Raw genomic sequence first — 13,628 nt, 5'->3', positions numbered from 1 at the left:
CAGAGAAGATACAGAACTGAATTGATGAGAAGGTGTGTATGCACATGCATGTTAATAAAAGCAGAGTAGTAAAATAGAAACATTAGAAATTTGGAGGTAGAGCCTCTGGTTTAAAATCTTGGCAAGCTACTTGCTCTCTCTGGTTTCATTACTTTATCTGTCTGGGCCCCAGGCCTTCATCTATAAAATAAAGGGGCAGGAGTAAGTAGCCTCTATGATATATATATCTATATATGTAAATACATTTGTATGTAGAGAGAGATGATAAATACTCAGATAAATAATAGAAAGATGGATAGATGACAAATAGATGATAGAAAGTTAAGTAATATATGGTAAATACATGACAGATAAATTAGTGATAAATAATATAAATATATATGATAAATGTATGATAGAAGATAGAAAAATAGATATCTAAGAGAGAAACAGAGGCAGAGAGACAGTAGAATAAAAGAGATAGAGAGATACTTGTAGGTGCTTAATAAATGCTTATAGATTGAAATTCATACCAGAATATTAATAATTAAGTTTCTGTGGTTAGTTTTCATAATTTTCTTCTAGATGATTTGAACTGTACAACTTTAAAAGCATCAATTTTATAGGTTTACTAGTTATAACTTTAAACTGCTTTCATAATAATGATTAAAGAACTAACAAAGAAATACAATCTTACTTGATAAAATTTCTTTCAGGAGTCTTTAAAAGGATTAACTCTCCTTCAGAATGAAGTTTTATAATGGAGCCCAAAGTAGCCCCTTAAATGTCACTAGTACTTATATTAATGTATCTCTAGAAACATTATGTATCTCTAGAGTGACATATTTCATGTTAAATTAGTTATCCTTGTCCTTAAGTGACTGTACAAGGAATAAGTTTAAAGGAATAGTGTAATTCATCAAGTTGTTTCTGAGAAAGCAGAATTTCAGTACTTATTATTAGTTTATAGCTTTGATTGGTGCAAGTCTTTACTTTTAAAAAAAAAAGGTTTTTTTTCTATATTTTCAATATTAATATACCACTGATAATGTTAAATATAACATTAAGCCAATATTAGTAAATAGGCTCTGGTAATACATTCACAATATAGAATGGAATAAAATAGTAATATTAATAGAAAACTTTACAATTTGAATTTGTCTCTGTGTGTGCATACATACATACAACATACACATATATAAAATTTGTGTTGTCCTTTTTAATTTATTAGAATTTATAGAATGATTTCTCAAGCTCTCCAAAGAATAATATATATTATGTATTTGTGCATACCTATTACATACTGCATATATATATATACATATACACACACACACACACACATATATATGCATATGCCTGTATATGTGTGTATATGTGAGTATTTCTGTGGGTATATGTATATGTATGAATTTCAGTCTGAAACAGCATCTATAGAGGTTCTACAATTATTTCATTACAAATAGACTCTAGCAATATTTACATTATTTCATTAAAACTTTAAAAATTTAAGAATCACATAATAATATTATTTTTTACCTCCAAATGATCAAATTTATATTTGTAGCATTTGAGAGAAATTATTCCCAAAAATAAAGTGAAAAGTTAGGCTAGACTCTTAGTAGGATATAAAAAAATGGTTATCTGTGAATTTGATCATGAATATTTCAAAGGAAAATCCTTATTATAAAACATGGTAAAGATAATATTATATCATCAGAGCAATAAAGTGTGCTTCTCTGTTGTTAAAAGAGTTTTTTTTTTTTGTTTTGTTTTGTTTTGTTTTGTTTTAAAGGAAAAAGAGTGAGATAGGGAGAGTCCAAAAGGATAAATTCAAAATGTAGGCAATTTCCAGAGTAGAAATTCCAAACTGTGATACATGTAAGCCAATTTTAGAAATGTCTCAGTGGAGACTTTTGATGAAGCTCCTGATATAGATATCACAGAATAAATTATGAATACATACATGTATTTCAGAATGTGACCTTTCTATGGACTACGTTTATTTGTTACCAAATTTCTGCTCCTTAGCTCTTTCAGTTAATGGAGATGGCAAGATGAGTACAAGTACCTGTGTTGGCTGGATATAGTGATTTTTTTTTTCCTGAAGAAATTGGGGTTAAGTGACTTGCCCAGGGTAATACAGTTAGGAAGTGTTAAGTGTCTGAGGTCACATTTGAACTCAAGTCCTCCTGACTTCAGGGCTGGTGCTCTATCCACTACACCACTCAGCTGCCCCAAATAGTGATTTTTTAAAAAGAGAGAAAGAACAATTGTAATTTTGTTTGATTTTGGTTTTTTTATATACTTAGAAGGCAATAGAAGGAATTTGTAAAGGAAGCACAAATAAGTAGGATAGTTCATAAAATTATATTCATATATCCTTTCTTTACTATAGCCTGCTTGGGAATGGGAGAGATTGAAAGGGGGAAAAGAATAAAGTAAATAAGTTGCTCAGCAGAGAACAAAAGAACAATTTACAAGAAGTAAAGAAAAGATGGGCACTCATGAATATATTTTCTTCTACTAATATATGTGTATAATTTCTTTTACTAATAATATGAAAATATTATCTTTTTCCTTATTTCATTTCGCATCCACTGAACGTTTAAGTTTAAATCTTCTCTCAGTCATATACATTTTATTTTTGCTTACTCTTTCTTCAAATAAAATAAATTTGGAAAAAAAGAAAGTTATTTATAATTTTATATATGCATACATACATGTTTCAATATACATATACACACATATTTCCGTGTACACATCCATATAAGATAGCAGCATGAATTAGAGATTCACAATTCCATATAGAATCTTCTTCCCATATTCTGCTGTATGTATTAAAATATCATCCCCCTCTCCCTTGTCCCCCCAGCTCCCCGCCCTGGCTTTGGGAGATGGGAGAAAGTAAAATGATATACTAGTTGATTATCCCTTAGGAAGACTGAGTCTTGAGTCACAGGACCTGGGTCCAGATCCCTTATCTCTCATTTAATTTCTTGTGTGACCTTCCACAAATGTTTCCCCTTGAATCATTAGCTTCTTCATCTCTATAACGAGTATTATGCCCTGGGTTTTGCTCACAGACCTAGTGTGTGCTGGAGGCAGGACTTATCCATGCTCTTCTGCCTTTTATTCTAGTACATAAATGAGAACTTTGATTTTCAACACATCTGTGGAAAAATGTTTTATTTGGGCAAGTGGAACAGTTTACTTAAGCCAGATACAAGCATACTGACTTTTAAATGACCATTCTTTTGGGAGAAAAGTGAGGCTCTCCAAGTCATATCCCAAATTCTTTAAGACACCCCTATCATTTAAATTGAGTGTCTTTATACTTTTTTGAATTATATATGTGTACTCATGTGCCAATAATGATGTATATCAAAAAAAATTGCATCCAAAAGGGAAACAATTTCAAGGAACAAGATAAAAATGAAGTAATATGTATCCACTAAAGGTTGAAGTTTAAATCTTCTCTCAGTCACATACTAGCTATGTGAACCTGTCAGGCTGTATAACCTCCTTCAGCTTCATTTTCCACATTTATACAATTAGGGGAAGAATAGTACCTATATCACAAGATGTTTTTAAAGATCAAAGGAGATAATATAGGGATAGTACTTTGTTAATCATAAAGGATATCTAAGCACATTATTATTATTAATTTTTTCTGAGCACTTTGATATCATATGACCTTTCTCCTCACAGCTAGAACCTTGATTCTAGTTCTGGGTTATAAAGCTCTCATAGACAAACTTTTGATATTGAATCAGTCCTCCTGGATACTTCTCATGAATCTCCAAACCAATTTTCCATCTCCTTCTTACCTTCAAACTCTCTTTAATATTGTCTTCTTCATTTAGAATGTAAACTTTTTGAGGATAGGACATACTTATTTTTGTATTGCACCCTTTAACATAAAGTCTTGCATATTTTATTGTTCCAGGTCCAACTTTTCATGACTCCATTTGGGATTTTTATGACAAAAATATTGCAGTGGTTTGCTATTTCTTTCTCTAGCTCATTTTACAGTTGATGAAACTGAGATAAACCAAATAATATGATTTTCCCAGATTTACATTCAGACACATAAGTGTCTTTCTGCCTCCAGACACAATACCCTATTATGCCACCTTGCTGTTCTTCCATGACACATAATAAACTTTTAATAAGTAGTCTGTGTACTTATCTATGTGTCTATCATCCACCTCTGGTATTTACCTCCTCCTACTTCTTACTTATGACCCCAAAAAGCTATAGTATATATAACAGCCACATCCACACAAACTATTTCCAGGTCAATCAGATAGGTAACTAACAGACTAACTAATAGGACTCAAACCCATAGCTGAATTAGGGGAATGTCTGCTCCAAGTATGTGAAGATTTCATTCAATGGAATAGGTGGATGAGAATAGTTTGTTCCAGTGGCCATGAATAGAGGCACCTGAAACACATGCTGTGGAGTCCTTAGAACTTGGCAGACATCGAAGACATTGAGGTCATCTACTGCATTTGATTCCATCTCCAATTGTTCTAAGTTTTGTCTTCCCACTAAACTTTGATTATTCTCAGAGAATGAAGCCAATGACTTAGCACAATTCTGCCCCTTTTAAACACAATTCACATGCGAGTCAAAACATCACCCCAATTGGAAATTGGAAACTAATATGGCAGAAACTAGGCATTGACCCACACTTAACACGGTATACCAAGATAAGGTTGACAAGGTTTGTGATCTAGGGATAAAGAATGATATTATAAATAAATTAGAAGAACATAAGAAGTTTATCTCTCAGACCTGTGGAGGAGGAAGGAATTTGTGATCAAAGACCTAGAGATCATTATTGATCACAAAATAGATAATTTTGATTGTATTAAGTTAAAAAGTTTTTGCACAAACAAAACTAATGTAGACAAGATTAGAAGGAAAGCAATAAACTGGGAAAACATTTTTGCATTCAAAGGTTCTGATAAAGGTTCCCTTTCCAAAGTATAGAGAAAATTGACTCAAATTTATAAGAAATCAAGCAATTCTCTAATTGATAAATAGTCAAAGGATATGAACAGACAATTCTCAGATGAAGAAATTGAAACTATTTTTAGTCATATGAAAAGGTGCTCCAAATCACTATTGATCAGAGAAATGTAAATTAAGACAACCCTGGGATACCACTATACACCTGTCAGATTGGCTAAAATGACAGGAAAAGATAATGATGAATGTTGGAGGGGATGTGGGAAAACAGGGACACTGATTCATTGTTGATGGAACTTTGAATGGATTTAACCATTCCGGGGAGCAATTTGAACTATGTTCAAAAAGTTATCAAACTGTACATATGCTTTGACCCAGAAATGTTTCTTCTGGGCTTATATCCCAAAGAGATACTAAAGAAGGGAAAGGGACCTGTATGTGCCAAAATGTTTGTGGCAGCCCTGTTTGTAGTGGCCAGAAACTGGAAACTGAGTGGATGCCCATCAATTGGAGAATGACTGAATAAATCACAGTATATGAATTTGTGGAATATTATTGTTCTATAAGAAATGACCAACAGGATGATTTCAGAGAGGCCTGGAGAGACTTACATGAACTGATTCTAAGTGAATTAGCAGAAACAGGAGATCATTGTACATGGCAACAACAAGACTATACAATGATTACTTACGATGGATGTGGCTTTCTTTGACAATGAATTGATTCAGACCAGTTTTCAATTGTTTAGTAATGAAAAGAGTCATCTACACCCAGAGAGAGGACTGTGAATACTGAGTGTGGACCACAACATAGCGTTTTCATTCTTTCTGATGTTGTTTGGTTGCATTTTTGTTTTCCTTCACAGGTTTTTGATCTGATTTTTCTTGTGCAACAAGATAACTGTATGGCTATATATACATACATATATTAGATTTAACATTTATTTTAACATGTATTTGAATACCTGCCATCTAGGGGAGGGTGGGAGGAAGGAGGGGAAAATTTGGAACAGAAGGTTTTGCAAGGGTCAGTGTTGAAAAATTACCCATGCATATGTTTTGTAAATAAAAAGCCATAATAATAATAATAATAAAACAATAACAATAACAAAAACAAAACAAAACAAAAAAAGGATACATTGGAGAGAGGAAAGATTTGATTCAGGTATACCAATGAGGAGGCTATTGCAATAATATAAGCAAGAGTTGATGAAGGCCTATATTAGAGACTATTTGAATAGAAAAAGGGGAACAGACAGAAGAGATATGGAAGTAGACCTGACAGAATAAAATTGTATATTGGTTGTGATAGAGAAGGAAGAGTTAATAGTGACACCCATATTAAAAATCTATGTAATAAAAAAAAAATGATGGTGATAATAGGCAAGTTTAGAGAAGAACAAGGTTCAAGAGAAGGACAATTTAATGACATCTGCAATCTGTTATAAACCATTACCGTCTGTTCCTCCTACGTGGCTCACTCTGACCCATCAAAGACAAAAAGGAGGAGGTTTGGTACATACTTATTGGTGACTGTCTCAGAGAGCTGAGCTTGTTTCTGAGAAAGGTGATTTGGGGAATAGGGAAGGACATGCTTGGGGAGGAAGTGGAATTTTTCTAATGATACTTACATAACAGCTTCTGTGAATGTCCAGGAGCAGTTAGGTAACAACCTCCCAGTTGGATACCTGGCTCAGAACAGGGAGGCTGCTAACTTGTATGGTGCTGAGAGTATGGTCTTTTTTATTTCTTTTTCCCTCTTTTTTGGCAGGAGAGGCACAATGAAAGTTGTTGTTGTGCTACAGTCAATTCTCCTAACTGATCAATATGGGATGATTGTGATTAAACCCATATTTCTACCTTTGTTGATCTCATACCCCTTAAGGTCAGATGATAGCTAACTTGGATTGTGGCCACCACTCCCATGAAGACCACTAGTTTGAATGAGATGGATGCTTTCTGATTTGTTTTGCTTGGCTACATTTTGGTCAATTGATGGCAGGTCTCATGGGACAGGGACAGGAAAAACAAAACAAAACAAATAAAAACCAAAAACAGGGACATCATTAAAAATAAAATAAAGTAAAAGGAAAACTTTCTGAAGGGAATGTGAATAATAAGGCAATATTGTTACTACTCTATTTAATGTACATTAAAAATAAAAAGCAATGATATTCAAGAAAAGTTTGCATTTTATATAATTCTTTTTTTCCCTTAGATATTGAAAAATTCATGCTTATCAGTGATTGTCCAATTCATAACATGGATACCTTTAAAAAGAACAGCTCCTTTGTAAATGGCTTTGTGGTAGCTAAACTGTTCATTGACAACAAGAGGTCTCAAGAAAATTCAGTTATACCCCTTTGCTTAGATGCTTCACAAATGCTCAAGCATTCCTCATTCATTGTAATCTCTTTTTTTTTCTGCTTCAAAATCAAAATTAGAGCTTTCATATGCTTGGATCTTCAATGAATACCCATCATTTGTGCAAGAAGATAGCCGGAGATTTGTTTCTCAGGAAACAGGACACCTGTACATAGCCAAAGTGGAACCATCTGATGTGGGAAATTACACCTGTGTTGTGACTAGTACTGTTACAAACAACAGAGTACTAGGTTCTCCCACTCCTTTGGTGTTACGCACAGACGGTAAGTATTTGTTTTAAAAATATAATTCTGGGAAAATTTTAAAAAAAGAATAGAAAACAAAATAAGAAACATAATTTATTTTCTTCTAGTCTAGAAATAAGGCTTGTCGTGTTTCTTTCTAGAAAAGCATATAGGAAGAAAAGTTCTGCTCAAGATGTGATAGGGTAGAGGAGGAGGGCGGAAAGTTATGTTTTATTTACATTAATGAGAGAAAACCAACATCAAGATTATAGATTTAGATCTAGAAGAGACCTCAGGTCACCCAATCCAATAATCTTCATTTTATGAATATTGAAACTGAGATCCAGAATATTAGGTTGACTTGACCAAAACTTTATAGGTTCAAAAAATCAGCCAGAATTTGGACTGTTCCTCTCAATTTAAAAATCAGCATTCTTTCTATCGAACCATGATTATGTTATAGATGCCTCTGTTGCGGCATCCTACGAGGGAGATTTCCCAAATAATTTGATGTCTTTCCAGGTCTCTATTATGTGAAGAAATACTGTCAACCTTTTTTGGGCTCCTTTTAACCTTTTCAAGTCATGAATTAAATTTCATTACAGCAAACACATGAACATGTTTTTAAACAACAGTGTTTTAATGAACAAACATTTGTCTTAATAAATGGCCCATAACAAAATTATAGTAGAAAAGAAGTATGTGGACAGTTCTTGGACTATGTGTGTATTTGCATTTGACCCCTAACAGTTAGTAATTTTACTTGCCACTGGTGAGCTCAAAACTATTACACATTCTACTAAGACTGTTAAATTAATTGACCTCCTGTTAATCCTTGGAAAATATATCTCGGGGATGTCATAATAAATCATTATATTTTGTGATTATTTAAAGCAGAAAGCAAATAATAGTTGTGGTTTTTTAATCCCCTTCTCTTGGTAAATTTAAGGAGAACAATAATTTATCCAAAAATGCTTTTTAAAGTTAGAATAATGCTAAATTGTGAATACATTAATCAGAGAAAGCATGATGTAGCATCAAGAAATTGTTTCTGTCAGCAGAAGACTTGGGTTCAGAGCCTGGCTCTAAGTCACTTATCCGCTGTGTGATCGTGGGCAAGACATTAAACCCTTTTGTCCTTGTTTTCCTAATCTATATAATGAAAGGAGTGAACCAGATAACCTCTGGGCCTCCTCCTACCTCTAAATCTAATTCTATGAGTCTATAAAATGGTGCATAATTGGTCTGAAAAAAAATTAACCTGGCTTCCAAAAATTCCCGATCCCTGTCTTAACTTTTTTTTTTTTAACTAGATCAAAAATATTCAATTTGGTTTCTCCCTAGTCATCTCTTGTTACCTGTAAAAGTCATTGGACAAATAGTAGGAAGCAACAATTCTGTGTGTTTGTTTATCTACTATCTATAGCAGATGGATTGTATATATCTTACTATCTATATCTGTCATATATCAGTGTTCACCCAGTTATATCATCTATAATCTATCTCTATGTATATCTATTTCTATTTATCATCTGTCACCTGTCAATCATATCATCTCTCCAGATGTATATTTATTATTGAACTACCAATATCTATTAGCTATCAATTTGTTTATTCATATCAATTATCTATCTCTATGCATATCTGTCTCTATCATCTATCAATGTTATATATCCATATGTATATCTATCACCTAACTTTCTATATCTGTCATGGATCAATCTGTTTACCAATTTATATCATCTATCCATATGTATATCATCTAGCTATTTATATTTGTCGTGTATCAATCTGTTTGCCTATTTATATCATCTATCATCTAACAGCTACATATGTTTATCTAGCTATCTCTATCAATCTGCTTACTTATTTGTATCATCTATCTGTATCTGTATCTCTCATCTAGTTATCTATATCTAAATCTTTATCATCTATCCATATCTATATATTCATATCTGTCCTCTATCAGCTTATCTGTCATTCATAATTCATTTCAAAATGTCATATCACTCAATGTAACTCACTTTTTTTTCCCCAAGTACCAATATTGCATGCAAGACAGTGGTCCTAAGTATCAATAGTACAAAGTGAAAACAAAAAGCATTGTGTCTTCTCAAGAATCTTCAATTCCTGTACAAAATATCATTTATTCACGTGAACTCACAGAGTTCAAAATAATACGAGAAAATCAGTAACATTACTTTCTTTGTACTGTGGATTTGCAGGTGTGATGGGTGAATATGAACCCAAAATTGAAGTTCAATTTCCAGAAACTCTTCCAGCAGCCAAGGGTTCAACTGTGAAATTGGAATGCTTTGCTCTTGGAAAGTAAGCATTTTTAATGTAATTTAGCAATTATCTAATCACCTATTTCAATGAAGGTTAGATGATATTTTGAAAAATGTTTACCTTTGTTTTTTATTTGTCAATCTGTAGGTATTTCCATAGATCTAAAGGAAAGTGATGAAACAACAAAGCAAACAAATTTTTGTTTTTGTCACCACTCTCCTTTAGATCTGTTGAATGAAAATTATTTAGTTTTATGGAAACTATTTTATGGGGAAAATTAAGAGAAATAACCAACTTTGCAAACTTTAATGAATCTTCACATTTTGTATTTTCATTCCTCTTTTATTCTTAACTCTTCTTTTAAGTTTTTCTCTGCATAAGAAAGTATTTATAAAATGCATAAACTTTCTTATATATCTACCAAAAAAAAAAACTTCTTTTGAAAATACTATATATATATATATCATTGATAACAGAAGTGTTGTACATGGTGATAGGAGGGAGCCAGTTTTCCTATCCTTCAAAATATATATGCTTGTTTCTCATGAAATGCTTCTGATTTTGATTTTAGAAGATACAAATAACCCCATAATCTACTTTTAGTCCAGTACCTCAGATCAACTGGAGAAGAAGTGATGGATTACCATTTTCCAGTAAAATTAAAATGAAGAAATCAAATGGCATGCTAGAAATCCCAAATTTCCAGCAGGAAGATTCTGGTTTATATGAATGTATTGCTGAAAATTCAAGGGGAAAAAATGTTGCTAGAGGGCGTCTCACTTATTATGGTAAGTGACCTTGGACAATCTGACTTCTCTAAACCAGTTTCCTTATTCATAAAATGATAGGAATGTATTAAAATATTCCTATAGTCTATTACTATATTTATCTTCTGTATGTATAGTTTTTGTGTCTATGGGTCATTCTTAATTGGGTATATATACTTGTAGTGAAGGGAGGATAGTCTAATTCATTGGTATGCTTGTAATATATCCTCTTGTTTTAAAAATAACTCCTACTCAGTTTTATTCTGGGAGTTTGGGGAGAAGAATGAATCTCAATAAGATTCTTTTTTAAGATTCTAATCAGATAGGAATTTAGCTCATCATTTTATCTAAAAAATGATAGTGGACTTTAGATTGTGAAATTACTTTTGTATCTTCTTATGTTTCTTTGTCATCTTTATTAAAGGAGGGGAGGGCAGAGAATTGGAAATACAACAATCATTCCAATAGAATAACCACATAAGCTAGGTTAAAGTATGGAGTGTTCATGAACCCCCCAAAATAAATTGATATCGTTTTATGTCTTTGATTTTTACATAAAAAATATTAAACTTAATAAGTTTGTGGTTTGGAAACAGTATCATTCTTATTCAGATTTTATTTGTTAAAAAAAGTTTTTTAGTTATATTTTTTTCGAATCCCTTCTGGTAAATGTACATATGTGCATACACATACATGTGCATCCCTAAAGTCTGTGTTAAAGAAATAAAATAGGAAATGTGATTTAACAAAATAAAGTTTTGAGACTTGAACATGATGTATGCCTTTATACATCACTGATTAAAAATATGGCAAGGCTGATGATGTTGATGGTTTGTGTGAAAAGCAAATCTTATTAAATGAAATTTTCTTTGGGAGAGTTCATCTAGATGATAATGTGAATTTTTTATGACATGCAGGATTTTTATAAAGAATAACTGAGAATTCCAGGTGTAAAAGATTGAGTCAGGAGATAAATTATGACTTCCACAGGACACTAGGGATATCTGCAGGATTGTAGTAATATAATTGTTAGATTGATGGTGCCAATAAGAATATCAAATTTACAAGGCTCTTTAAGGATTATAAAAAGTGCTTTTTAAACAGTATTTCTTTTGATTATTACAACTGTTTGAGAAAGAAGTTACCATTGCTTCTGGTTTATTATTTTGTATTGTTTGAACTATACTTGTGATTTCACTGATGTTTAGGACTCCCACTGAAATAAGTCCCTCTACCCTCTACCAATGTAGATTGACAACTGCTCAATCAACTATATTCTTAGAGAGTTAAATGCATTGTCATGGGCAGCATAGCCAGTATGTGTATCAGAGGTCCCACTTGAGCCAATATCCTCTTACCTTCAAAGTCAACTCTCTATTTTCTATGATACGTAGCCTCAATATTGTGTCCATTTTACAGGGGAAAAAATGAGGCTCTGAGAGATTGATTGACTTTCTGAGGGTCACACAACAAATGCATAAAGTAGAATTTGAACACCTGAAAAAATCCAGGACTCTATCTACTGTGTCACACTGCCAGAAATAAGTGTCTGCCTGACAAACATTTCTATAATTTTAGATTTTATATAGTTTTTTTTAAATACTCCAACCTTCTACAAATTAGTAACTTCACAGCCAATTCTCTAATAACTAATAATGTTGGTCAGCTCCTTGCTTAAACCTCTTGTATGTCAATCAATAAAGGTCTTAAAAACATCCTTCCCATCACTTAAAAAAAAAATAGCCTTTGTCCAGCCACCAGCTATGTAGTTAAAGGGAGGAGGCCACCAAACAGCCCCTGTGTAGAGCTATAACACACGAGGGTTAATGGGATCCAGATTTGGAGGATGTCAAACCTGAATGCCCTTACAGCCCCTCATCAGCATAGAAACAACAAGGCTTAACACCTAATTAACACGAATAATTAAAATAGGAAGCTAACAGATGGTGGGTTGGGATAAGTTCTTCCCTGCTGTGCCCTCCCAACTCCCCAGACAGTCTCCCCAGAAACAGCCTTGCCGAGGTATTGGTGTCCTGGGCTTCCTGCCCACCTCACCCCACAATGACTGCCAGCTTCATGCCTGAAGGCAACATTTGCTCAAATCTCGCTATTTATGGCTTTTTTTTCTGAAGACTTCTGACTCCATGACTCAGAAAGAGACCGTGGGCAAAGAGACAAAGGAAGATGTCCCTTCCTGTACTCCTGTGCTGCCAGTGTTCCATGTACCCCGACCCCCAGTGACAAGTATGGTTTAGAACCATCTGCTGGGAACTTGATTTAGCATGCAGCAAAGATCTTCTACAATTTTGGTTTGGTATGAAGAACAATCTCAGAAAATCATTATTAGGGCGCTGCTTTTTTCTGTACTTAAAGAGAAAGAAAAAACAAACTCTGTCCCTGAGATGGGTCTTTACCTTCTCTCTCTTTGCAAAAACATTTACATATATGTTTATCTCTATGTGGTTACATAGACATAGAAGATTACTATATACAGAGAGAGAGAGATACTATTTGTATATAGTAATCTGTATGTCTATGTAACATAGAAATAAGTATGTGTATATATGTATATATATATATACATATATACACATACATATATATAAACACAGGTATAAATATATGTGTATGTATATTTTATTTAATATATATTACTTATATAAAATAAATATGTGTATATATATACACACATATATATATGAAGAAAGAGCATATCTATATATTTATATATTCATAGATGAATATTTATATATCTATATAAATATATTATATACATTTACCTATAAAAGCACATATGCATGTATATACAAAAATATTTTATTTATGTATTACCTATTACTTAAGGTATATATTACCTATAGGTAAATGTTTACCAAGGAAGATGTATTTACATATGTGATGCGTGTGTGTGTACAACATTCAGAGTCATCTGGGGAAAAGAGAGTAGTGATTGGGAAGAGGTATCAGGAATGGCTTCTCCCAGCAATCTCCTCGAGTTTGTTAAA

The 13,628-nt window shown here is 32.8% G+C and overlaps 1 protein-coding gene across 1 annotated transcript in view; it reads left to right on the top strand.

Moving 5' to 3' along the window:
* Nucleotides 1-13,628, top strand: part of CNTN3 (contactin 3) — a 433,701-nt gene that overhangs the window by 325,600 nt on the left and 94,473 nt on the right. The window contains exons 6-8 of the mRNA XM_051980952.1: nucleotides 7,403-7,606; nucleotides 9,793-9,895; nucleotides 10,460-10,644. Of these exons, the coding sequence (XP_051836912.1) occupies nucleotides 7,403-7,606; nucleotides 9,793-9,895; nucleotides 10,460-10,644 (492 nt within the window). The remainder of the gene's footprint in view (nucleotides 1-7,402; nucleotides 7,607-9,792; nucleotides 9,896-10,459; nucleotides 10,645-13,628) is intronic.

Source organism: Antechinus flavipes, chromosome 1 (assembly GCF_016432865.1).
Source record: "Antechinus flavipes isolate AdamAnt ecotype Samford, QLD, Australia chromosome 1, AdamAnt_v2, whole genome shotgun sequence".
Taxonomy (NCBI): Eukaryota; Metazoa; Chordata; class Mammalia; order Dasyuromorphia; family Dasyuridae; genus Antechinus; species Antechinus flavipes.
The sequence above is the reverse complement of the archived record's forward strand: the minus strand, read 5'-3'. Positions and strand labels throughout refer to the sequence as shown.